The 26,979-nt window shown below is 35.5% G+C and overlaps 1 protein-coding gene across 3 annotated transcripts in view; it reads right to left on the bottom strand.

The window, feature by feature from the left end:
• Positions 1-26,979, bottom strand: part of CPEB3 (cytoplasmic polyadenylation element binding protein 3) — a 166,498-nt gene that overhangs the window by 44,400 nt on the left and 95,119 nt on the right. For all 3 annotated transcript variants that reach the window (XM_067552878.1, XM_067552879.1, XM_067552881.1), the window contains exons 5-7: positions 19,609-19,632; positions 12,391-12,558; positions 10,406-10,495 (exon numbers count right to left, since the gene is read on the bottom strand). In XM_067552878.1, coding sequence (XP_067408979.1) covers positions 10,406-10,495; positions 12,391-12,558; positions 19,609-19,632 — 282 coding nt within the window. The remainder of the gene's footprint in view (positions 1-10,405; positions 10,496-12,390; positions 12,559-19,608; positions 19,633-26,979) is intronic.

The raw sequence follows: 26,979 nt of genomic DNA, 5'->3' as shown, positions 1-26,979 counted from the left end.
TTGAGGAAAACTTCCTATCCTTAAGAGAAAGATGAGATACACTTAACTTTAATTTGAGGAGAATTTAAGAAAAAAGACTAAAGCTTCCAGAAGATAATCACCAAATTACAACAAATACGAGAAACCTTCATCCTGTTAAATGACTTAAGAATTCACAGAAAGTTGAGCTAAGAGACTTTTTAAACAATTCTTCTAGTGTATGTTTTAATTAACAGTGCTAAAGAAGAAATTAAGGATTTCCAAGAAAAGACTTGGAAACCCTTGGAAAGATGGACTTTTTTGAAGCTCGAAGCCACCTACTGGATGGGTGGGAAACTTGCCATGATATTTAAGTTGTCCAGTTACTGAATAATCACCTGCAGTAAAAGAAAATACTTCCCCAAAATTTAAACAGGCCAATGGAAAATCACCAAATATGTACTTTTCGGTAGATCAAGTCCCTCAACTCAACTGAATGGAAGAGTAACTATAACAATTAGATAATTGTTTCCAATTCACTGTTCTCTCTCCTCTAAGAGATCCAGTTCTCTCCTGAGAGATCCGTTCTTCATTGCAGAACCTAAAGCCCCAAACGCTCAGGAGTCCAGAGCCCTCCTATTCACGTAAGCAGTGTTCAGTAACTTCGCTCTCCCAAGAGTTTCTTTTAGTTAAAAGTCTTTTATGGAACCTGAGTTTTGAAACCTTAGAAGTCCCAAATATAAGCAACCTTAGGAAAGAAAGCAATTTCCTGAAGATTAAAAGATACCTTCTCGCCCCCTCCCCCCCCAAAAAAAATCACCACACTAGAAATTCCCCATACAACAAAAGGAAGAGTGAGATAAATCCCACTTTGCTCTAAAGCATAGGAAGATTTAAAAGTCAGTATGCTAAGATTCCATAGAGAATTTCTGTGCTTTGAAAAGTACCAGAATTTGGCCTTGGAGAGAAAATATACAGCCTTTCTTTAAACTTTAACTCCTTTGCAGTTTATATTCTTGGTCCATAAATCCAGTTCATTATTCCGCATCTTTGAACTGAAATTCCAAATAAATGTACTTAATGTCTACAGATACTATTAAGACATCCGGTCTCCAAATAAATACCAACAAAGATTATACTAGAAGTAGGAAAGAAATAAAACCTTAGAGTTGCCTTAAGATTTGAAATCTTCTCCCAAGAATCATAATTGAACTGAGTTACAGGATTTAAATTTAAACATCTCGTAACTAAGTACATATGCCTAAATTCAACAGTCTATTCTTTAACTAGAGAAGGCTAACTGAGGAAAAAATAATTGCATTTTTGGATGTGAAGGCTGATCTGACAGATACCAAATTATTAAAGCTATTTTATTGTTGCTTAAAGAATAAACGTTGAACTTGTAACTGTCTTACTATATATGTTAAAAAATCTGGAACTGTACTGTATGTTAGATGTCTGTGAAAATTCATTGTATGTTGGTTAAATTTTGTTTTGTTTTAACACAATTTCTAACTTTAAACGAGAACTAGCAATTTCATTACTGTTCTGATTGCTCATCCCTTTGCATCTGTGCTGTCTTTGCATGTCTGAGTGAGTTACCTGCTAATCAGAAAAGGATCCTCAGATCTCTCTTCCTTGTAATATTAGTGAGTGAGAGCAATAAAAGTTATCTTCTAACTTCAAATCTCACTTCAATCTTTCTTTGTGTGTTATCAATTTTAGAATATTTTACACTGACTAATTGTGTTGTGTGTTACTAACTACAGAGTTATCTAATGTGTTAAATTTCAAACTAGTCTCATTTCCATTTTTTGTATGTGGTAATTTAAATTGTTACTGGTTTGCCTTGTTATTTCAAATATTAAGAGGACCATGAGCTTTAATTACTTTTCTGTATATCAGTTTTGCTAGTGTTTATACTAAATATGTACGTGTGCTTGGTCTGTGACCATCTGTATCTAAAAGTCTCTCATGCACATTAATTGAATGACAGAAGCAGCTCCTTCAACTTTTCTAAATTGTTCACCTTGCCTAGAATTCAACATACAACCTTACACATTACTTGCTTAGACTCTGTTACTATCTCTCACCATTTCCAAGCTTTAAGTCTATTAATGCCACCAAAGCCAAAGCTAGTTTATTCACTCTGCAGCCTTATGGTAACAGTCACAGTGTATGTGCTTATTGTATCTTTGCCTTCTATGTTGTCATAGTAACGCTTCAGATAAGGACATGTGTCTCAATACTGCTTAATTTCGAGCTGTAGTGATCATATAACTGAATTTGCTATAAGAATCATGCTCAGAACACTGTTTTCTTAAGACAGTAGTAATGGTTTTGCTTGTTTTTGTTTAAGTTGATGCTACTTTCAACTATATTGTCCTGTCCAACCTATTTTGTTTCATCCAAATTTGTTTTCTAATTTAAAAGTTTTGGAATCAAGTTGTATTATAGTTGTAATCTAGTTAGTTTGATAAGTTTATACTTGGTTATATGATACTATTCCTTTAAGTTTAATGGTTGAATTATGTTAATGCTTAGCTATTAGTTCATCTTAATTAGGTAAACAACCTATTGATGCTGTTAGTAATTAAGTAAATATCATTGTGGTTGATACTCAGAACTTTTGAATTTTCTACTCAAGTTTATACTACTAGTAAATTCAGTATAGCTAACCATCCTTGTTTTAATTTACTTTTTACTGTAGAATTTCATGTTTAGTTAAGATGTTGCTTTAAAAGATTGCTACATTGTACCACTGTTTTATTTATCTTTTTTTATTTGGTGCAACTCATTTGCATAATCTTTGTTTTAATTGTTTATTTTATCATTTTAAATTACTTAAATAGAACATTTTATTTATTTCAAATTCAAGTTCAGTTGTTTATTTTGGGGTATCTCTGAGGGTTTAGGAAAAAAGATGCTTGGTAAATTTTACATGAATTACCCCAAATATAGTTTCATTAATAATCAATCAATAATTTCATCTTTTGATTTAGTTAATAATGCCATTCAACTGTTGTTTCTTCCAATTATCAATTTTGATAATTGTCTTCTTTCGATAATTTTGTTTTAAATTACATGGCATCCAACTGCTTTCTATGCTATAATACCAACCAACTTTTGGTTTTAATGGCTGTCTCCTCAGTCCCAATCTAGCTGGAGTCTCCATAGCTGCAGACCTGCTAAGGAGTGCAGAAAAAAAACCTCTGAGCTCTGACAGACAAGCGTTTTTCTCCTCGCTTCCCCCACACCCAAAGTTGCTTTACTGGCCTCTTCTTTATACCCACATTCTTCAAAGCTCCAGCCAGCCATAGACACCACCTTCCCCCTCAAGCCCAAGTAATCCCCCAAGTAGACTTGAAAATGGTAAAAATGAAGAAAAGGAGGTTGTGTACTACACATCCTAATGCAATCTATGATAGCATTGACAATATTATTCTGCAATGCCTAGATCATCACATAGGTCTTTCCAAAATAAGTTTTCAGTGGTTTACTTTACTTTCTCACAAGAGAAATAGTTTGAGAGTCTACAATTGCTTGGATTGACTCCTGTTGAATTGGCATCTGGTGTTTGACAATGCTGATAAATTGGTCTTTTATTAGTTTTGCTAACGTTGGCCCTTAAACACGTAATGTCCAATTAAATATTTGTTTTCATTTCTACAAGGAAAAGATACTCACATTTAAATATTAAAAACTCTGACTAGAAAAGATGAAGAAAGCCACTAATACCTTTGAACACTCAGTAAATCGAGGGTAATCTTGGAAAAATAGAAATGTTTTACAAGTAGGTGATAGTACAGCCATATATGTGGTTCTATACAAAGAAGTATTTCTCCAACTCAGTTTTTCTAACAGTGTAACATCACTTCTGGAAAAAACTATTATATGGAATTGTGAGCTCATTCCTATAAACACCAAACAAAGCAATATTCCAAGGATTACACCACAATGTGGTTCAATTTGACAAGAGAGATATTGGTTTCCAAGTGGATACCTTTCAAGTACACATTTCTATTTCAGTCCATTTGTATCTGAGAGATCACCTGATTAAATAAATCTTTGCACTCTTACTAAATGTTTTGATCAAGTTCAGTTCTGAATGCCTTCCAGTTGTCTATTATTACACCTAGATAAAAGTGAGAGAATGCCAAAGAACGTTTTTAACCTCAGTTTTAAAATGTTATGTTTACCACCATCTCTTCAGTCATTTTACTAGACGTTAGCCTGAATACACAAAGCCTTGTAAGTTAACTCCTGAAATTCTCCCAGTTAGACAGAAGATAAAGGTGCTTCTGGATATCTCCTCAGACTTCATTCAAATGAAGGGTGTGCAGCAGCCAGATTACTCAGTGGAAAAACATGAATTAGGCTGTTTAGAAACCTAGAAACCACAAAGTGGGGTGAGGGGAAATCAAAAGACCTTCAGCAGGCAGATAATATGCAGATATAACAGCCAGATGGACCCTAACAGAGCTAACAGAAAGGCCCAGATGTTTTAAAAATAAGTAGTTAAAGATAGCTGAAATAGAGTCCAAGGGTTGAATATGATTCTGAATAGACAACAGAGAGGAATGGTTTCTATTTTGCTTGATATGTCCTTCTCATAAAAGCCTTTCTGTTCAATATCAAACCACTTGTTCAGCTTCTGAATAGCTTCTATCTAGGGAATTCAGCCAGCTACTCTTCTTGCTGTCAAGTACAAGGACTCCAGACCTGAGTGCAGCAGAGTCTGCAAAATTATGTCTGGTAGGTTCAGAAATAGAAGAGGTAGACTGATTGATAAATACGTCAGGTCAGAGTACCAGAACTGTTGAACCCAGGCTGAAGCTATCAATATCACATGAGATTTGTCCCGATTTATCTTTTTTTAGAACTCTGGGGATTAACAGAACAGAGGGAAAGGGATAAAAATAGAGGTTGTTTTCCCATTGAATTAGCCCTGGTCTACACTTACCAGGTGATTCGGCGGCAGTCGATGAGAGTTACGCAAACTACGCGGAGTAGCTTGCATAATTCCCGTCGACAGCTCTGCTTCCCTTCTGTGCACTGTCTACAGTGCGCTGTGCCAACAGGAACAGCATTCCTGTTGACACAGCGCTACGCTACTTGAGGGGGTGGATTTACTCAGTTGACTTCCTGATCGATTGAGCGGTTCTACACTGACCGCTCAATCGATCCAGAAAGAATGATCTGGCAGCGGCGAATTTGCCGCCGTCAGTATAGACATAGCCTTAGAAATGCATCCACCAGAGATCATGGGCTCACTCCTCCTTTGAAGCAGAATGCTGGACACTTTGGGTTCATGTTGATAGCAAACAGATATGCTGAGAGAACTCCTCATTTTAGGAAAACAAAACCAAAGATGTGAGTCTTTCAACTCACAACAATGAGTGATGGAGCTCTTTTTGCTTAGGTGATCTGCTAAAATGTCCTGAGGACATGGAAAATTATATTTAGCCAATAAGGCTTGATAATTGGCTATACAACTCTACAAACTAACAGATGAGTAAACTTTTCATTCCAGAAGATCCATCTTCTCAGGCTCCTTATCCCTGAATGTAGATCTAGGGAGCTCAAGAACTTAGATTTTTCATGAGCTGCCATTACAACAAAGACCCAGGTATCTGGGTGTACCCAAAGTACCAAATCTCTAAGGGGTGACTTGGTACCTGCCTCAAGAATGCCTTTGTTAATAGGCATGGCCGGACAACCCTAGGACTCCAGGTGCAGAATGTCAAAATTTATGAGATTTGTCCTAAATTTCTAAAACTGGTCCTCAGCTAGGGGTACACGTCCCCCTGGGGATACTCAGAGGTATTCCAGGGGGTACATCAAACTCATCTAGATATTTGCGTACTTTTACAATAGGCTATATAAAAAGCACTAGCAAAGTCAGTACAAACTAAAATTTCATACAGACAAAATGAGAAAGTAAGCAATTTTTCAATAATAGTGCGCTGTGACACTTCTTTATTTTTATGTCTATTTTTGTAAGCAAGTAGTTTTTAAGTGTGTGATATTTTCTTACTGGTGAAAATAGGTTACTGATTTTCTCCTCAATGTCCCCCATTAAGCAGTGGGGACAGGAATGGAGGAAAGCAGATGGTCTATTTCACCCAAATCCCTCAGAAGCACTGGTAAGTGACTGATGGGAGAGGCGATCAGGACAAAAGTGTCAGAAGGTAGCCAGGGAGGGGAGGAACCTGGGGCAAACTCACTCATTCGTCCCTTTCCCCTATTCACTTAATCTCTTTTGCCTTTGTGTCTAATTTCACTCTGAACTCAAAAGCTTCCCCAGTTCCGATCACATCTACACTAACTCCATCCACGCCACATTCTACCTCTGTCTTTTTCAGTCTCTGGAATCCATTCTCTCTTTCCCCATCTCCTCCCTTTGCAAGTGGGGAATGGAAGAAGCCAGAGGCCGTCTTCCATCCTTCCTCCCTTACCTATTCTTGCTAGCCAAGATTCAGTGAAGGGAGCAGCACTCAGGGTGCCTTTTTAGAAGGTGTCATAGCAGCCACCAATAGCCAGATGAATTTCAAACCCATTTTAATCTTTGGAAAAATAAATGCTTGTCGCAAAGAAACAAGTAAGAAGGGAGATATTTTTTTCAAACTTGCAAGCTAGTATTGCAAAACAATTTTAAAAACAGTGACTATCTGCTTAATACAAAATAATGTATAAGAAAAATTAATTACTGTATTTGGTGCAATGCTCAAGTTAAAAACATTAGATTCAAGATTTACAGGCCAGTGTTAAATCATATTTAAATTAAAATTTAAATTAAATTTAAATTAAAATATTCATTGAAATGTCCAACTTTAGCCTGAATAAAATAGATTACCAGGTTTAAAGTGACTGAGTCATAATTATGTATTACTGCATTCAGTATTTTTCTTTAGAACTTATCTCATTATTTCTTGAGATCTCATGGGTACTCAAAAGAAAACCTTTAACCAAAATTCCCAAATTCCCAAAATGCTGCAATAAAAATCAAGTAAATGTGCTACAATCTGAGCATCTGCTTCCCCAAGACTAGCACATGGCATTTATAATTTTGCCAGTGCCTTTAAGCATTTGTGTAGGATAACGTTATGAAGTATGCAAGTCAGTTAAAGAATCTTTAAGCAGCAGTAATGATTTGGCCTTATTCAGAAGCAAAGCATTTGATTCACCTCATGGGAGGCACTGATAAAAAACAGCATTGAGCATTTCAACACAAAGCAGAAAAATGCCATGCAAAAGCAGTAATTTAAATATGTTAGGGAGTAGAAATAGCAGCCTCTTACACACTTTGTCAGCTGCTGCTAACAGCTTCTCTTCTTCAATGCATAATCTACACATTTAGTGACAAAACAGCTGTGTATCACCACTACCCTCCATCCCCCAGCAATCCAGATTCTGCATTTATCAAGGACAAAATGCATACTATAGGGATTGCTGGTCTTTACTCAAGTTTTTTGTGTTTTATTTTTAAAATATCAGTAAATGTGAACTTTTGATTGATAGCCAAACCATTTTAAAAATAGAAACCAGGTGCCTACTTACTCATCTCTGCAGCGTAACCAGCTTAGAAAACCCATTAAAATATATGCAGACAATTACAGCATTTTGTAGTGCTAAAGGCTATGTTGACAGTACCCTAGGCTCTAGAGCCAGATTCTATCCAAAGCCCCATGACTAGCAATTGAATCACTCCGAAAAATTCATGAACTCTGTTGCAGGTTCAAACTAGTTAGACTCGCTCCATTTACTTCTGATACTGCAATAACTGAGGGTGCTACACAGAAAGTCATTCATCATATATGACATTGCAGAGAAGCTAAATGAATTCTTTGCATTGGCCTCCACCGCAGAGGATATGGGAGAGATTCTCACATGCAAACCATTCTTTTTAGGTGACAAATCTGAGGAACTGTCCCAGATTGAGGTGTCAGTAGAAGAGGTTTTGGAACAAATTGATACATTAAACAGTAATAAGTCAGCAGGACCAGATGGTATTCACCCAAGAGTTGTGAAGGAACTAAGATATGAAAATGCAGCACTACTAACTGTGGTGAGTAACCTATCGCTTAAATCAGCCTCTGTACTTGATGACTGGAGGGTAGCTAATGTAACACCCATTTTTTTTAAAAGGTTCCAGAGGCGATCCTGGCAATCACAGGCCAGTAAAGCTAACTTCAATACCAGGCAGATTAGTTGAAACTATACTAAGGAACAATTAACAGACAGGGAAAAAAAATATGTTGAGGAAGAAGCTTTTGTAAAGGGAACTTATGCCTCACTAATTTATTAGAATTCTTTGAGGGTGTCAACAAGCATGGTACAATCCATTTCATGCATTTGGAATTTCAGGAAGCCTTTGACAAAGTCGTTCACCAAAGGCTCTTAAGGAAAGTAGGCAGTCATGGGACACAAAGTAAGATCCTCTCATGGATCAGTAACTGGTTAAAATAGGAAACAAAGGGTAGGAAAAAGTGGTCAGTTTTCAAGTGGAGAGAGGTAAATAACAGGGTTCTCCAAGGATCTGTATTGGGACCTGTGCTGCTCAACATACTCATAAATGATCTGGAAAAAGTGGTGAACAGTGAGGTGGCAAAATTTGCAGACCATGCAAAATTACGGAAGATAATTAAATCCAAAGTTGACTGTGAAGAGTTATAAAGAGATATCATTAAACCAGGTGACTGGGTAACAAAATGGCAGATGAAATTCAGTGTTAAGTGCAAAGTAATGCACATTGAGAAAAATAATCCCAACTACACATACAAAATGATGGGGTCTAAATTAGCTATTACCACTCAAAGAACTCTCTGAGGTAGCACGTGAGGTTGGGGAGAAGATAACAAAGAAAAGGAGAGGGGGGTCAAGAGTGTTACAGTTGATGAGTGTTTAACTTGTGCAAAATGTGTTTCACAAATTTTGTGACTTCCATGCCAGATTTTGGAAAAGTGTGATTTTTTTAAGCCACCTTATTTCTTTTTACAGGAACATATAATATACTTGATCACCAGGCTTAGCATGACTGCAAGTGAATCCTAAAGACAGGCATGCTGCGGAGGTATGATGCTGAAGCCCTGGTTGATAACTAAGAAGCCAGTTATAAATAATCAGGAACAGTTGGGACTGACTGTTTAGCACTTTCAGACAGACATTCTAGGGCAACTGGCAGGGGCTTTGAAAGCGGTTTCCCATAATAGAATCATGACAGAAATAGAAGTAAGGCTGCATTCCCTTGTCTTCTGCTAAAATAGATCTTACTCAAAAACATTTTTACAAGTCTGACAGACTGGTTTAGCCTCCCAGAATACAGAATAAATCTGATCATAACTAATAAAGCGTCATGTTAATTTGCAACAAATCTGTAATTAAATTAGTTATTCACAAAGTGACAGCAAACAAACAAACCTATAGAGGTCTAGGAGATATCAGTTCATGTAGGAACTCATTTTTACCTCTTGATAAGGTAAGATTAGAATACTCTGACTAGAATGAACCTAAACCTGTGTAAGGTACTACATTAGTAAACTGCAACTTTTAGGAACTACACTCAAAAACATATGTTCACTTCATTTTATTTACCCATGAGCAGATGTTATAATAAACCACTGATAGCAATTTTCTTTTGAGATAGAAATGTCCTAAACGGTATTTGCTGGAGAATACTTGTCACAAAGAAACTACCGCACCTCAAGCAGTTTAAAAAACTTTTGGATAAGTGTAGCTATTTGCACATAAAAGTGTATCTATAAAAATATAGTAGGATTGCTAGCCCAATAGCAAATATATGACAATGTGCTGCCAAACCAGCCCCTGGCTTTAGGAACAACTGTGAATTTTCGTTGCCAAGGAAGAATGGGAGGATCTCAGAATATGTGTACTACCCCACCCTTGTGGCTACAGACGGTATGCTATATAATAGTTACAAAAATGCAGGAGCTGTGGATAAACAATAAAAGGAGGAATGTATAACCAAGCAACTCACAAACCATCTCTTCTTCCCCACCCCCCCAACTGGTCTAAATGACATTGTTTCAAAAACTTCAAGGCCACTGAAGCCTTGTTTATATTAAGGTTCTTATTGTTGCTACTACTGACAGAGCTCTGAGTTCATGGGAGAAATTTTGCAACCCTTCCCGCACAATAAACCTAGCTTAAATAAAGCCAAACTCCTGATTCACTCAACTGAACAACCTCTACTAGCATAGAGTCCAATTCAGATGGGACTATGTAGAGTCATTGTTGAAAAAACCTTTGGTTACATGGACTGCAATTTCCCCCCTCTGTACACAGTGTATCTTCAGAAGAATCTTAATTGAAAAAGACTGCAACCATCTTAAAGAGTCAAAGCCGGTTGTTTTAATGGATTACCATGCAGCAGAACAAGTTTGCTTGTTCCAGAACAGCCTGTGCAGACTTATTTTAAGCTAATTACCTTTAGGTGGAAAATATGACTTGCTTTCAGCTTTGTGAGGCCAGTCCACCACAAGAGGTCCAAACCTACGAAAGCTGGCAGTGATTTCATCTACAAAAACAAATAAGGAATCTTAGAAAGAAAATCTGAAGATTAAAAGTGTCAAAACAAACATTCTTGCTTAAGAAAATGTTAGGGACTGGGTTTTCTGAAGCTATTGAAAGCAGGAAAAAGTGAAATGATGAATAGATGAAACTTTTTGAAATAAATACACTTTTTACTTCACTATGCTTTGTTGCTTAAATACTACTAATTTTGCCTTTCATTATGCAGCTTCACAACATGGACTAAAAGCAGAGGTGCAGCACGGTTACAAAACCAGAAGCCCTAATACAGATTTGCTACATTTAAAAACAAAAACAAAAAAAACCCCATCAAAACTAAGTGAATCTGAACCATCTTAACTCTTACACTGGATTCTACACTTAGAAATCTGGATTTGAGATTTTTCAAATTATGGGCTACTCAGAATCAGTAACTACATATGGTCTACAGTGATCTGAATTCTGGTTGAGTCTTATTTCTACTTTTAACCACAAATACTTAATTAGCCCACCAAACATTTAATTTTCAATATTATTTAATCACTGTTTTAAATACAGACACACATACTCCAAAAACACAAACCAACCAGCCAAAAAAAAAAAAAAAAAAGGCTATTCTACTTTTACAGGCTAAGTTTATTTTGCATGGAAATGTAACTTTTCTGAAATGTTTTTGCAATTATTTTTACACAAGATAAGTCCTTAATAAACAAACAAATGGATCTGGAAGAAAGGAAAAGCCTAAGTCTATTTAAAAAACAATTAAATCTTGTTAAATTTGCTGTACTATGCATTCCAACTGAGCTTTATCAACTGTAACTCACTGCAAGGGTTGAAGATCTGGCTTCCGTTCCTGTTTGAATTGCTTAAACAGAAACTCAGGACACTGAAGTTTTGGTCAAAATAAGTCCAATGGGCATACAAGAGCAGGAGAGGAGGAGGTGTGGTTAAATTCCTTTATTCTGTGAACAGCCCTGATTCACCAGAACTAAATTTTGTCTCATTGGTTCGTTTTTTCTCATCAATAAACATAAGCTTGAACATGATCACAACCAGACAGATATTAGCAACCCATCCATCAGGAGAAGGTCTGAAGGGCAGTGTTTTCTCAATGTTTAATATTATTTCTTTATTAAGGTATTAAATGGTTTGGCAACAGACTTACTACAAAGTTGGCTTCAAAGAAGCCTTTCTTTCCCTTGTGATGCATCCTTAAATTCCCTGTATTTGCTTAGCGGAAACTGTTAGTTAAATGTGGATTACTGATATGGTAGGAGGGAACTGAAGAACATCCACAATGGATTGTAGTGAAAATAGGTTTTTATTAATAAAACAGATACACAATGAAGAAAATACTGATTGTTGTCAATAATCTAAATATCTTTTTGCAGCCACACTAAATAGGTCACACGTTTATCAACTGATTCACTGTAAACATCTGTTAGAAATACTCAAGTATTTGGGTGTGGAGAGTTTTTTTATTAACTTTTTTATAAAAACCCATTTTTATTACAATGAGGGACATATTTAACAGTATAGGCTGTCATTTCCTTTCCTTCTTCCCCCCCGATTGTGACATGGAATAGTCCAGGACTTTTGAGGGCTTTCACCAGTCATTTAAGCCTGTATTTCCATCAGTTTCCTCACTTTACATACATAGACATTATATATACATAGACACACATGCCATTCCTGTGGAGTTACATGCTTACTAGGGCATATCAATCCATAACTCCTCTAGAGAGAGCAATCTGCAAGAATTCCAAGCAGATTCCCAAACTCAGGTTCAGTTTGTAATATCACAATACACTACCAGCCACATCGCCAGGAAAAGTCAGGATTTTTATAAAAGAAAACCAACTCCCAACCCCACCAATTGTACACATCACTGATTCACAGTACCTTCATCAATGTCAGGAGGCAGACCTCCAACAAACACCTTTCTAGAATAGCGTTCCACTCTTTCACCATTCTGACAGCGAGTTGGAGAGCTGAGACCCGATGATAAAGACTGATCACCATGACTGTCGTCTAGGAAGCCATCTTCAAAAGGAAAGAGTGAAGACCGACCTGTAACAGATTCGGGAGTTTCCAGAGTTAAAATTTTCTGGAGAAATAAATGTTCCATTAAGAACCCAGGCCTACTTAACTCTGCTCTCTTTGTTTTATGTTATGTTTTACTTTAACAGAATTAGCAGTTTACTTTAAAGGTCAGATCTTGCAAATGGTATCACACATTGTGCTTACCACCATCATGAGTACCATTATCTTCAGTAGGACAGCTGGTGGTAGGAAAAAAGTATGTGTGGTCATATTTACAGGGTAAGAGCTCAGCCCTCTAATATGCTAGTGCCCATCACTAGCTAGCTTATAAAATCAAATATTGAATATATGCAAGATTACAGTTACCTCTGTTTTTTTAATAAAAATTAAGTGATAGGTCGGTTTTCACAAAGCTAAGTAAATTATGTTTTTCAGTGTAATTAAAAACACACTGCTAAAGCAGTAAGTTTTTAATCCCACTCTTCCTTTCTTCACCTATTTAGTCAAATTACAAAATTTAAGTGTGCAACAACAAATTTCTAAACTATAACTAGCTCACTATCTTAAAACACAGACTCTTCTATTAAAGACATTCCATTGTTGCCAATAGCCAGCATTCAAGTGTTTTATTGTAGCAGTTATTTACTTTTTCCCAAAGCTACAGTTGGATAATCTTTCAGTAGGAAATAGGTATTTCTTCTAATTTGAGATAAAGGTTTCAACTATAAATATGGAAACCATTAACTACAGCTGGCTAACAAATAAAAGGAACATTATCTGCTAACACTGTCTAGTACTGTTACTCAAAGAACCTTGTAAGTGAGATTTAAATTTAAGACAGACCCTCTCAAAACTCTTTACCATGAAGTTTTCAGCAAAAAAGTTATTTTCTAAGATTTTTAGAAATTAATGGTACAAGATATACACAAGATCATTAGGCTACCCCAATGCCACTGCAGGATTGTTCCCAACAGCGTATTTTCTAGTGTTTTTCCCAGGCTAAGTTTAAGTGTGCCAAAAAGCTGTAGTGATCACCTCTTCCCTCAGGAAACTCAAAGAGAGTAGAGGCCCAGAATAAGCAGAGAAGCAAATGTCAAAGTGAGTACAGGGGAGTTTGAACTAAATGGACATTGGGTAGAATGGTGTAGCAAGAAACACTGGTTAGTAGGCTAAAATATTTTAGAAGTCTTTTACCAAATAATTAGATAAATCACTAAAAAAACAAAAACAAAAATTTACTCTCTACATGAAGAAAAAGTTACACCTAGCTCAGACTAGTACCCACTGTTAAAACCCAGTTTGACTATGGAAGTAGAAGACCAGAAGCAGAATAATCAGGGTCGGTACTACCTAGTTTATTGCAAAGAGTAAGTGTCAAATAATTACTTGGCTTGTGGCCACCTAATGTAAGCAGCTCATGGCTCTCACAGCCAAAGTAAAGCACATCTGCAGACCAGAGATGCAGAAGTGGAGCAGCAGAGAAATGCAGGGTCTGCATATAGGGAACACCATAGAGCTGACCCACTTCTGAACTGATTACCCTGAACCTCAGCTGAAGAAGCTAATCTCACAATAGAGAGAAACTTAGATGGGACCCATGTTCAAACTCTGAAGAGACTGATTTTCCCTCATAGTGAAGCAGTTGCTCCAGGGGATGGATTTGCAATTGGAGGACAAGCACACGTTGTAGAGGATTTGATCATTATAAATATAGATAGCTGGGTATGCAGTGACCAGAAGCAGCACTCATTAACTTCTTTATCAAGTGCAAAGATGGTGGATCGTATCAGACATCTAGACAGGCTTCCAGTTAGTGCTAAGAAGGAGTTAATTGGTGATTATGATACATGTTGTTACTAGTGAAGTACAGAGATATAGGACAGAGGAAAATAGGAACATGGGGGAGCTTAGTGGAAAGCCAAGGTGCTGAAGAGCACTCAAGTCAGATAAAGGATGTCAGTATCACTAAGGTATCCCTATATCTAGCAGTAAAGGATGAACTAGAAATTACAGTTAAATCGGGCAGGGACAGGTTAGGATCAGAGGTAATTTCTGTTACATTAACAAATCATCACACTAAAGAATTAAATAAAAATAGGCATTTGGTCAAAAATAAAAACTATAGATGTTTATACACAAATGAGATGCTTAAAAGCAAAGACAGATGAACTAGAATGTCAGGCAATGGGAAAAGACCTTGACATAACAGGCATTACTGAAACATGATGAAAAGGCAAATGTCAATGGGATACTGTAAAACCTGGCTACAAACTATACAGGAAGGACAGATTAAGTCAAGAAGGTGGAGAAGCAGTACTGCTGAATCTAAAATATTTCATACACTCTAGTGAGATAAAAATTCTAATTGGTGATGACCGGAGGTGACTCTGTAGGGATAAAAATGCCCAATTATAAGAATACAAATATGCTAATTAGGTTATATTAACAGCTTCCAGAGGAGGAAAAAAAGATACTGAGTGCATAAAGTTGATGGAGATCAAAGAGGAAAAGTTTAATAAAACGATAAAGGGGATTTTAACTATCCATATATAGTCAAATATAACAGTAGTAGTCAAATGTCACAGGGAGACAAGATTTAAAGAAGCAATTTTTCAAAACCGTGAACAACTGTTTCACGGAATTGAAAGGAGAGCACCCACCAGGAGAGGTTATTCTTGATTTAGCCCTCAGTAACACACAGGATTTAGTTGTATGTGTATGATGTGCATGTAGAAAATTGAGAGCCTTAAGGTGCAATTTCAAGAGCAAATAACTAAAGGTATAAAAACAAGCAAGTATATTACAAGCAGGAATCCTGGCAAACAATCGTATGCTAAGCCACCATGGGATATATAAAGGGAGCAATTGAGAAAGAGAAGGATAATGCTGGGAAGCTAAATCATAGAATATTAGAGTTGGAAGGGACCCCAGGAGGTCATCTAGTCCAATCCCCTGCTCAAAACAGGACTAACCTCAGCTATATCATCCATAAATGATTTCCTTGCAATTGTCTCCAATCAATTTTGAGGAGATGCTACCCCAACCTAATATTTTTTGACGACAATAACGAGGCAGTAACAGAGATTGAGTGTAAAAAGAAGAGGTTTTAAAACTAGTTGATAAATTAAAAAGCAATAAATCAACTAATCCAGACGGTACATCCAAGAGTTCTGAAGGAATTTAATAAAGTGGCTTAGTTAGTATAAAAAAATAAGGTATCAGCTGACTGAAGATTAGAAAATGTTGTACTTATATTTTAAGAAGCACTAGGGATGACCCAGAAAATTATAGACCAATAAATCTGATTTCTGATTCTAATTTAATTGATTTTAATTTATTCTAATTAACAATAATTAAAAATAGAACAAGATACCTTGAAGATCATGACATGACATGGTCTAACCAGCATGTCTTCTGTAAAGAAAAATCGTATCTCACTAATCCATCAGAATTCTTTGACCAGTCATATAAAATAGTGGATGAAGGAGAAACAGTTGGCCTACTTTATTTGGATTTCCAAAAGACCTTTGACAAAATCTCTCATTGGAGGTTAGTTAAAAAAAAAAAAAAGAAAAAGAAAAAGAAAAAAACCTAGTCATAATGGCAGAAGGAATTACCATCATAGATCAGAAACTTAAGAAATTGTTATTTACTATATGTTGATATAGAACCTACCACAACAGAGCCCTGACCTCATTAGCCTCTAGGAGCTGACAAAATATAAAATGTTAAATAATAATAAAGGATATCTTCCACTGTTTACTATTATTGTTGTAGCTGTGTTGGTCCCAAGATATTAGAGATACAAGGTGGGTATGGTAGTATCTTTTATTGGACCAACTTCTGCTGGTGAAAGACACGCTTTCAAGCTTACTCAGAGATCTTGTTCAGTCTGGGAAAGGTAATCAGTGTCACAGCTAAATACAAGATGGAACAGATTGTTTAGCATAACGAGTTAACATGTTTGAATCAACTCTTACATGTGAAGTAAGCAACTGACACCACATACGCCTGTCACATGTGGAGTACCTCAACCAGTGCACTAAATGCTTCGATAACTATGTGGGTGAAACGAGACAATCACTATGCTCTCAAATGAACTCATACAGAAAATTAAGACAAAAACACCATCACCCATGGGCAAATAATTTTTACAAAACAATCACTCTATACCTGACATATCAGTCATCGTCAAGGAAGCCTGCACAACCCCTTTGAAAGAAGAGCCTTAACAACCTATAACCCACTAACCCTCCTTTTTCCTAGACTGCATATGTATTAACTGCCCACTTCACCTTGAATGGTCTCTTACAACATGTTAACTCCTTATGCTAAACAATCCGTTCCACCTGGTATTTAGCTGTGACACTGAGTACCTTTCTCAGACATGAAGAACTCTATGTAGCTCAAAAGGTCCAATAAAAGATATTGCTTTACCCACCTTGTCTCTCTCATAATAAAGAACTACATTAAAACTTTTTACCTATATAGATTGTATATATACAATTTATATATAAATAGCCTCTGCAGAAAAGTTGTATACATATCACGAAATACAGCTCAATGCTTAAAGCATTTTCCTATATATGTGAATTCATAGTTCTGAGAAAGCATAAACATCTAATATAATGTGGCAATTTATAGTTTTATACAGCAGTTGACTAAGACAGAAAAAAAAAAACTTATGCAAATTTCAAGAGGAATCTAAAGAGCAAGACTCTACCAAAAATAAATAGTTCTTTACTTCACCAATTACTGCAGGCAAAAGTATTTCACATGGCAAGAAATTGAGATGGGATGAAGATCTTTTACGTGAAGAAAGAATATTGGGGGTCACAAATGTTAGAACTTGGGTCTACCCTATTTTGCCTTTATTGTAAATTTTATAGCACTTTAATTGTATACCCTATCATACAGTCACCAAAGTTAGTGCCGCATTCTAGGATTTTCATTCACGCAATAAGACATGTAAATTGTAATTTCTACCTTGAGATATAAGATTGGTTAATGGCATCAAAGTGCCTTTTTTTGGGCTAAGTTTTAATTGCTATAATTTTGGAAGAGATCTCCACAATTTAAAAAAAATAAACTTACTTCTGCATTCCCAGGGCTCATATGCATAGATGGGGCCCACTGTTCCAGACCCTTGTTTTATGGCTACATTAATTACAATATTTGTTTCAGTAACATGATATAATCGACTAGAAGTACTGTGGAAGTGAATGAATGCACTGAAGGGTTTATCTTGTTGAGATATTACCCACCTAACTAGTGATTTTTTCCATGGAGGGCAAATATATTACATTTAAAAATGCAAGATGGACATTTAGTTATTAAAACCTATTAAGCATTCCAGCTTTAAATGCAATTACATTTTATAGGCAAGACTGTCTCGCTACATAATTTCAAATCACATGCTCATGCAATCTACACACCTGTCTAACCTATACCAACATGCTGATCTGTCCACCTAAGTCTTCAGTTTTCTTTCACAGTGAAATGCAAACTCTGGATTGCAACTCATAAAATAAAATACTCCACCATGATATAATCACAGTGTTATATTTCACTGTCTACTCACAACTAAAATGCATTTTAAAATTATCTCAGATGTCACGTAATCAAAAATAAAGGAAGACAAAATAAGCCTTAATGTTATAGTATCCACAACAAATAATATTTGCCAACTATAGGTGCCAAAATCTATAATTCTTAGCTTTATATCTTCTATTCAATAAGCAATTTAAAAAATATTTTAACTGATGTTGATTTTTTTAAATTTTCCCTTAAAAGGCTTTCTAAATAAACAGCAAAAATTATTTTAAAAAGGTCATTCAAGTTTCTGAAAATTTACCTAAGTAAAAAGGTGGTCCAAACCGTGGAACTAGAATAAATGAGTGCTTCAAGCCTCAGAATTACAGTTCCTTACCAGTAGTCTAATTTCATTACTGTTGGCTAGTGCCATTGATATTAATTGGTTATTTTCATGACTTCTAAATTCACGTAAAAAAGTTAAGTCATTGTCATATAGCAGTGTTCTTATGTCAAGAATCCACAAATGCTAAAAGTTGTCAGGTCTAATTCAATTACTAGATGTACCATTGTCATCTGACTCATGTATCTAGTCTTCTCTTATATTGCTAATTCAAATCCTACATGTGCAATTCATCAAGACAAGACACATTTTGGAAGCCATCCTAGGATCATTCAGTAAGCTCACACAAACTTAAGAGCTTCTCTTTAGTTGAAATTTTTTTTAAGTTTCATATGCAGTCACCCAGTATTAGCTCTTTATTGGAGGCACAAGATAGGTACAATGCAATACATTTCATGGCACAAGTAACAGCACTGTGTGTATCTACATTACAGGGTAAATTAAAAGTAAGATTTTGGGTTTTATAGGTGTGGTCAACAATCTTGACTTTGTCCATCAAGAATAAATATTTAGCAGTGCTTAATGATAGAAGTTGTACTACCTTTGCAAACTATTATATTCAGTTTCAAGGTAAAAAGTTTTGTGAATGTTGAGATGTAATACACGTGTTAAATTTAATCAAGTTTTCATTCATTTGTTTAATTACAAATATGTAACACTAAGTAAGATTACTAGCGTGGGCATTCACAGTATCTTCATTTAGACAATCACATTTATTTAAAATCTCATTTAGGCAGAAAAGTGTTACTTTTGAAGCTTATCACTGAACCAGTTAACCATTTTCCAAAAATACAATGAGAATTTGAACTTTATCTTACCCTTTGTAGTACTAAACAACTTTAAAAGCAGCTTATCAGTTATAGAACACGTAAGTAACACAAGATAATCATTTTTAAGCAACAAACTGAAAGCTACTGGGTAGAAATCATCATTCATTGTTTTAAATTATGAGAATTAAGAGATTCATTTTGAAAACAAAGTAAAAAATATCAACTGAAATATTTATGGCAATTGATCAACTGAAAAGATTGAAAAATCAATATTACATTGTCATAACATGAACAGCACAAAATAACTGTTACCCCCACACCCATAATTTGGCAAGCAAAACTTTTAATACATTTTTATTTTATTTTATTTACCTCTTCTCCGCCCATAGCTCCTGGCTGCATGTAAACACAGAAGAGAATTGTTGGTACTTTTGTCATAGAACTATTAGATTTAGATTCAGAAATAAGGAAAATGTAGATTTGGGTCTCTCTTTCCCCTCACCTTCCCCCCTCTCCCCACAAAGAAAAAATCTTTTGGAGAATCAAGTTCAGACATATTAAACAACCCTAAAAAAAATCTTTAAGAAGACAGAGCCAAGAAAAAATTCTAAGCACATATGCTATGTAACAGTATTCCAGATAGCCAAGAACTGAAAAGAGATCTCATATTTTAAAATTATAATGCCACAGAAATTCTTCATAGGTGTTGGAAGTGATGGTGCACATAAGTTATAGTAATTCTAATTAAAAGGAATCATTGTGTAGAAACAAACAATTATAGTTTTTTCTAGTAATTCAAACAATTAGCCATTCTACAAATGCTAAATTTCCCACCAAACTGATATAAATTAAATAGTTAGTATGGCATCCAAACCTGTTCCGATTGGTTTGAATGGTTACTATATACAACTTGGATTTTTTATGAGTAAGCCCTAAAACTTATAAAACGGATTATGTTCTGATATCTGCACATTGCAAAATGAAGTCACTCACACAGTATATGATATAAGCTGAAATGGCTAAATGCATCAAATTTGCTTTCTGAAGTTTTTAAATATCATAGAATAGTTTGGAACATTGCATTTTGAAACTATACTGAAAACTCATCCCAACAGAAGATATATATGGCCTTCTAAAATATTTACAATGGAGGCAGTCATGAATCACAAATTGCTCACTCATAGGAAGAAAGGTCAAACTGAAATGGAAGCCAAAAAGCTTTAGGTATATGGCAGACAATTGCTCCGCCCCTTCTGTTTGGTATTGTGGGCAGGATGAAGCTTATTCATGTGAAGCACAGAAAAGGGAGAGCTCATTATCTGTAACTGCATAGTTGGGCAGTTGTTAGGTCTTGCACTGGAGTTTCCTGAACTACCACTAGGCCTGGCCTCATACTGGCTAAACCAATTCTTTAAGGTATGAGATAGAGGGCAGGTTTGAGGGGATTCTTCCACCCTTCCTGTTATTACTGATCTGAGTAGTAGGGGGGTCTCAATCAAGGCCATCATCCTACTGAGGGGAACTATGTTATTGCCCTGATAGCAGACTTTTTTGGGTGATGGGAAGGGGGTCATCTTCAAACTCTCTCTGAATGAATTTAGAACAAAAAAAAAAAAAAAAAAGCTGAAATACCAATGTATAAATGTTATTGTAGGATCCAAGTAAAAAATGAAAGAATTAGCTATGCTTACTGTTAATATTTGGACTTTATACTTAATTTTAATACACATTTTCATTTGAGACTGTTTATTTTCCTCCTCTAAGTATTTAAAAGAGTAGCAGGCTACTGAACTAGAATTACTTAATTTCTAATTTCCTCTGCTGTCTCATCAGGACCATAGTCTAACATTACATTCCTTACACAAGCAACATCAATAAGTAGGCATGTCTCAACAGGCAAAATGGATGCATTTTTCCAATCAAACTTGGCATGTTTGAAAAGCACTGTTAAGATGCAAGCTAATATGTCTGAAGTGGTGTTAGCTGGCCATCTCGCAGCCTAGGCTGGCCTTAAGCTAACACAACTGAAAGACACTCTTTCTCCTGTAAGATCATGCAGTGTTACTATACTGGCCTTACTAGTGTTACTGTCTTATTTATTTACGCATCTACTCTTTGGGAAGGTGGATGTCATATTTATACCATTAAAAACATGAAACTACTAAGAAATCCCTAACTCTCTCAGAAAAGACCTTTATAAAATGACTTAAAGATAGATCACGGTGCTCAGATTTTCTCTTAGACTGACTAGCACAAAGCAGAAAGCAGAAAGAAAAAAATGAGATAACAGAGAAACTAAGGAACTACACTGTATATAAATAATTTTAATTCAAAATTTTGTTTAATTGGATAGTACTATGCAAAATAAACTGAATGACAACCAAATGGTAACAAAATAAGGCTTCAGATGTGCAAGTGAGTTATAGTAAAAGCTTTTCAAGTATTAGATTAAAATAACCCAAAAATAAATGAATCCTTTTATGAGATGTAAGACACTCCCAAACTAATTGGTCTAAAATAATCTGAACAAAACTTCATGCTGCCATGCAAAAAATGCATTATGATATTAAGGAACTCATGGGTTACCAATATAAACCATTACAATTAATCTATAAAAGAAACTGCAGCAGGCAAGTGCTTATCTGGTTGGGACAGCTGACAGACAGGAAATTGGTAAAACAAATGTTGAAATGCTATGATAATGCAAACATGATTAAAATCAACCTTGAAGGGCCTATTTTATTTTTAAATCCCAAAATAATAAAATTCGGAACACACAGTAGATTTAAATAGAAAACCATATGCATTTTTCCCATTTAACCAATAAAAGGAAGAAATAAAACCAATTTCCTCATTTTGTAATATATAGTTGTAATAGACATTGGTCATAAAATACAAACATTTATTTGAAAATCCCTTTGGACTATTCTATTCAATATTCTATTAAAGTTGATTTAAAAAAGAGCTAAAATATCATTGAACAAGAGTATTTGGGGGTCAAAATGTACTTTTTGTATTTCCCTTCAGCTTTGTTATACATGATACAAAACAAGAATGTGCAATTTGAGACAAAAAATTATGTGGTACCCTGCAGAAAGTCCAGGCCATTGCAGACTTGGCTGGAAGGAATGGTTCGGCTACCTGAACTTCATACTACCAGACTAATCTGAAGCAAATCTGAACACAGAGAACTTCCAGCAGAGCTGCCCAAACTCTAGTTTACAACACTAATGGAGAGAAAATACTTAGAAGGCAAACAGTTTTGAAATAATTGCTGTGTGAAGGCAGAAATGCATCAATAGGAAAATTAAAGAATCATCTACTTATTCTAATCAATATGACCATAGGTATGATATTTCTGTGCGGTTATTACTGTTTAGGCACAGAGGAAATAAAACTAGGCTAGAATTGCCAAGAGATTTTAGCTATCAGAGAATGACAACCATTCCTCCAAAATGCACTGCTCAGGGTGCCAAATGTGGGGCCCTATTTTCATAAGTCACATGATGAATAGCCTCACCATTCTAATCAAAGATGAGTGGTAATCTTGGGTACACTGTAAATGAGACACACTACAATATGAACAGATATAATTCAGGATCATCATATTGTAGTGATGTAATAAAAAGTTAAGTTTTAAAAAATGGTAATTTTGGCATAAAACTTAATGAACGTGCAGCTGAAATAACATTAGCAATTAGTTTCTCCAGCAGGAGGTATCCGCTATGTAAACAATTACTGTTTACACTGTTGTCCTGTTTATACCCGAATGGCTGAACATCAGAGGTTTAACTGCTATTATAACATGTAATTTATATAATTTATACAAACACCCTCTGCTCCCCCCCCCCCCCCCATCCCAAACACACACAGTATGCATGAAAATTTAGCTATTTTGAGAAGTAATGAGTGTTTTTACCAGGAATTATACTGGCACAGATTCACCCAGGTCAAACCGTAAGGATGCTATACAAATGTAAAGCCATAACTGGACATTTATTTCTCGCTTATGCAATTCCCTGATCTTTGGCTGTATATGATTTGCATAGCAACTGCAGAGTTATTTCTCAGTTTCTGACCAGTGTGCAAATCCCTGAACTCTGATTGGCGACAACTTGGAGTTCAGGGATCTGCATAAATATCATATATCAATTAAGCAGATCTCATTACTTTAAAGGATTACTTCCCATTCATGTTTCCACAACAAAATATGGCTGCTTCAACTTCTGACTCCCCTCCTGACCTCACACTCCACCTTATCCTAGAAATTCAATACAATGTAACTGAACAAGGAAATGCTTGCATGACAAGGAAGTGGCAGAGAGGAAGTTGAGGATTCTAAGTCTTCTTTAATGGCATGAAGGAGCATGGTAATAAGAAGACTATGGTAAAATGGGGAAGGGATCATAGATAATATAAGAAGAATTTAAAAGTAGCAAAGTTGTACATGACAGAGGCCCACAAGAACATTTCCAGTACAATAAAGTGCTCCCTGTCAACTTGGTAATAATCACACACTACATAAAATAACTCCTTGGAAAGAAACAAAAGCGTATTGTAGCAGAAAGGGAAACCAGCACTTTTTCTAGCCATGCACATAGTGTGTTGTAGAAAAATAGAAAAAGGTAAACACCCAGAGTGAGTGCATGAGTATAGAAGATGATGTAACTAGTAAAGCCAAAAGAACATAAAATGCAGAGCAGAGAATTCTGACAGTATAGTAGTAATAAATAAAGTAAGACTTGGAACTGTGGCTAGGGAATGAGCATTGAGAGACAGATCTTAAAAAGGCAGCAGCAACTATTTGTAATAGTCTAGAGAACGGAAATGAGAGCTGTTTTATTAATAGGAGTCTAAAGAATCAAATGTGTTAATATAACCCAGTCACTATCCAACATTAAACATTTTTTAACAAGGTTCAGATTTGGTATACTAGAGATCTCAGCCTTAGTATCATGGCAAACACTATTAAAATAATCCTTTTAACCTTTTATTAAAGATAAAGAAAAGAAGGAAAAACGGTTAAACAAAACTTTTCTTTTCACAACATCCTTTGTTCCCTTTCGCTTTAGCTGGAGAGTTTTGGAAGGGGAAAAAACTCATTTGACAATCTTGTGGTATCAAAGACGGTAATAACTGTGCTTTTTGGGGAAAAGAGAAGTTAGTTGAGATTGGCTAGAGATGTCATAATCGGAACACAGTCTTTAAGTGGTATCAGTAAAATCCTTTCTGTTTAAATTAATGTAGTCTTCTTGCATTTTTTTTTTTAAATAATTTTATATAACAAGACATGACAATCTTAGAACTTTCACTCACTTTTTACGGTTAAAGTTACAGTTAGGGTATATTTGTAGGCCCAGTTATCACAACATAATGCATAATAACGTGGATGCCAAAGGACAAATACAACCTGCTCTGAGAGCAAGGCAGGGAAGTGAACTGCTAGGAGGAAAAAAGTGGTCATATGTCCCATATTTAATTATGAAACATGGTCATCTTAGTTGGATGATATGTAACCAGAGACAGAAGAAAACATTTCATATTAATTACCAGCCAACATGAAACTGCTTCTTGTTAACTCAGTAATTACTATAGTACTGGCAATAGAGTCAGACTCAGAAGCCTTTAGTATCAGATTTCAGGATATGGTCATTATCACTGATTGTGATGTCATATCTAGATGATAAAATTAAGGTATTCAGCTAATGTACTAACTGTGCTCAGTTACAAAACCATTTCATACTGTAAATACTGTAACACTAAAATTATCCTTCACAGTAGGAAGATGTATTTTAATGACATTAATGGAGCTTCTTCTGAAGTAATTCAATAATTTTACTAACAATGCTTATTTCTTATAGATCAGTTCAATACCATCTCATTTTGCATGGGTTACTATCTTTTCTGTCACCATTACTGTCTCTCAGAGAGGATAAGGGTGAGCAAGAAGACCAACTATCTTCTTACACAGAGCAGAGAACATCGTGTGAATTTAGTGCTCATGACAGATGCCAGTTTGGAAGCTCTGGAGACAAATTCTCTATTTAGAGCTTCTTTATATTGCCCTGCCAACATGCCTCATCTATGCTTGAAGGGGTTACTTCTATACTCGTCTGTATTTCAGTCTCCATTCCCAATCAATCCTTGATGTGCCACTAGAATTGTCAACAAGAGTGCTAATTAATGTAATTGTGGTTACACTTTTTGGTATGCTAACATATGCATGTACTGCGACCCACTCATTTCACAGAGGTCACTGAATAGTTGTTAGATGGCAACAGCTTTCTACCAGCCTAGGATGCATTTTTACTAAATTTATATTCCTTTGCCAATACTGAGCTGTCCCACTCTACCTGCTGTAACAGTAAGAGAACTTCAGAAGACTATACCCAAGCTATACCAAAGTGTAACAATTTATTCCATGAAACAGTCTAAAAATGTCACAAAACAAATGAGATACATGGAGGAAGTGGGAATTACAGGTCATATTTCTAAGTGAAAAATTCAATTTATAAAAAACAAAATCTCACTGCACTAAAAGCATGCATTTACATTCCAGTAGATTCACAACAGAAGAATAGTATGAGGAAATACCATCCAAGGTCAAACAAGTCGGTATATAGCATAATAAAGCTACAATAAAGCAGGCTATGTTTATTAGATACACAAATTTTCTGTAGAATAGTAATTCACTAGACTATTTTCTGTGGTGCTTAAAAACTGTCAGTCCTGTGGGACTTTTGAACCTTAGTAGGTTGTCTCCAGCACAATTTCAGTTTGATCCATGCTGGAATATGCCTTTATTCACTCATCCTATACACAGGGAATGTTCCTTCCCAGCTATACACCCGCTTCAATGCCAATAAAATATCCTTTAAAGCATGAAAGTTAAGAACTTGAACACATAGGGTTTTTAAAACCTTACAGTTTTGTAAGTTAAATTAAATGTGTTAACAATGTGGGCCAAATTTCTAGAGCCAGTTTTGAAAGGTTGCTTGTTTGGTTAAGCAAATCTAGGATGAAGACAAGTGAAATTTATTGACAACATTGCATTAAGGATATCCATTTCCTCCATGAAGCAAAAAAGGAAGGAAACTGAAGCACTGCAATTTTAACTGCATCTCACATAATTATGTGAAACTGATGAAAAAAGCAGTGTTACAAGGACTGCTATTTCCCCACATATTCTGCTTACAAAATCTACAGCTGGCATGAAATTGCATTTGGAAGACTATCATATTGCATGTGTGCTAGAGGGTAGAGCTACAATTTCTATGGGAATTTCTGAATATCCTGTTTTTTTCAGGTTTTTTAAAAAAACATTTAAACCTTATTTCTTTTTATGATACATATGGTCTCAAGAACTAGCAGCACCATTTCAACAGTGACAAATTTTAAGAAGACTGAACGGGAGCATCAGAGATTATCATAATGAAAGAATCAGTAAAGACTTAGGTCTGGTCTACACACGATTTTTGTATAGGTGCAACAACTGATTAGGTGTATGATTATAATTACACAAGTACAATACAAATCATAGAGTGGATGCATTTATACTGATATAATAGTGCCAGTATAGCTTTTATTCCCTTTTCCCGTGGGCAGAGCTGGGAAGAGAAACCAGAACTCTTGACACTCAAACATGAGATTTAATCTGTAGCACCTGCTTCTTCCTCATGTAATTATATAACATCATATTTATTAAGGGCCAGTACTGCTACCAATATCATGTTGAGGAATACA

The sequence above is a fragment of the Emydura macquarii genome, unplaced genomic scaffold, assembly GCF_026122565.2.
Source record: "Emydura macquarii macquarii isolate MOO-44397 ecotype Brisbane River unplaced genomic scaffold, CSIRO-AGI_Emac_v2 contig_1390, whole genome shotgun sequence".
NCBI classification, from domain to species: domain Eukaryota; kingdom Metazoa; phylum Chordata; order Testudines; family Chelidae; genus Emydura; species Emydura macquarii.
This window is presented reverse-complemented; position numbering and strand designations above follow the sequence as displayed.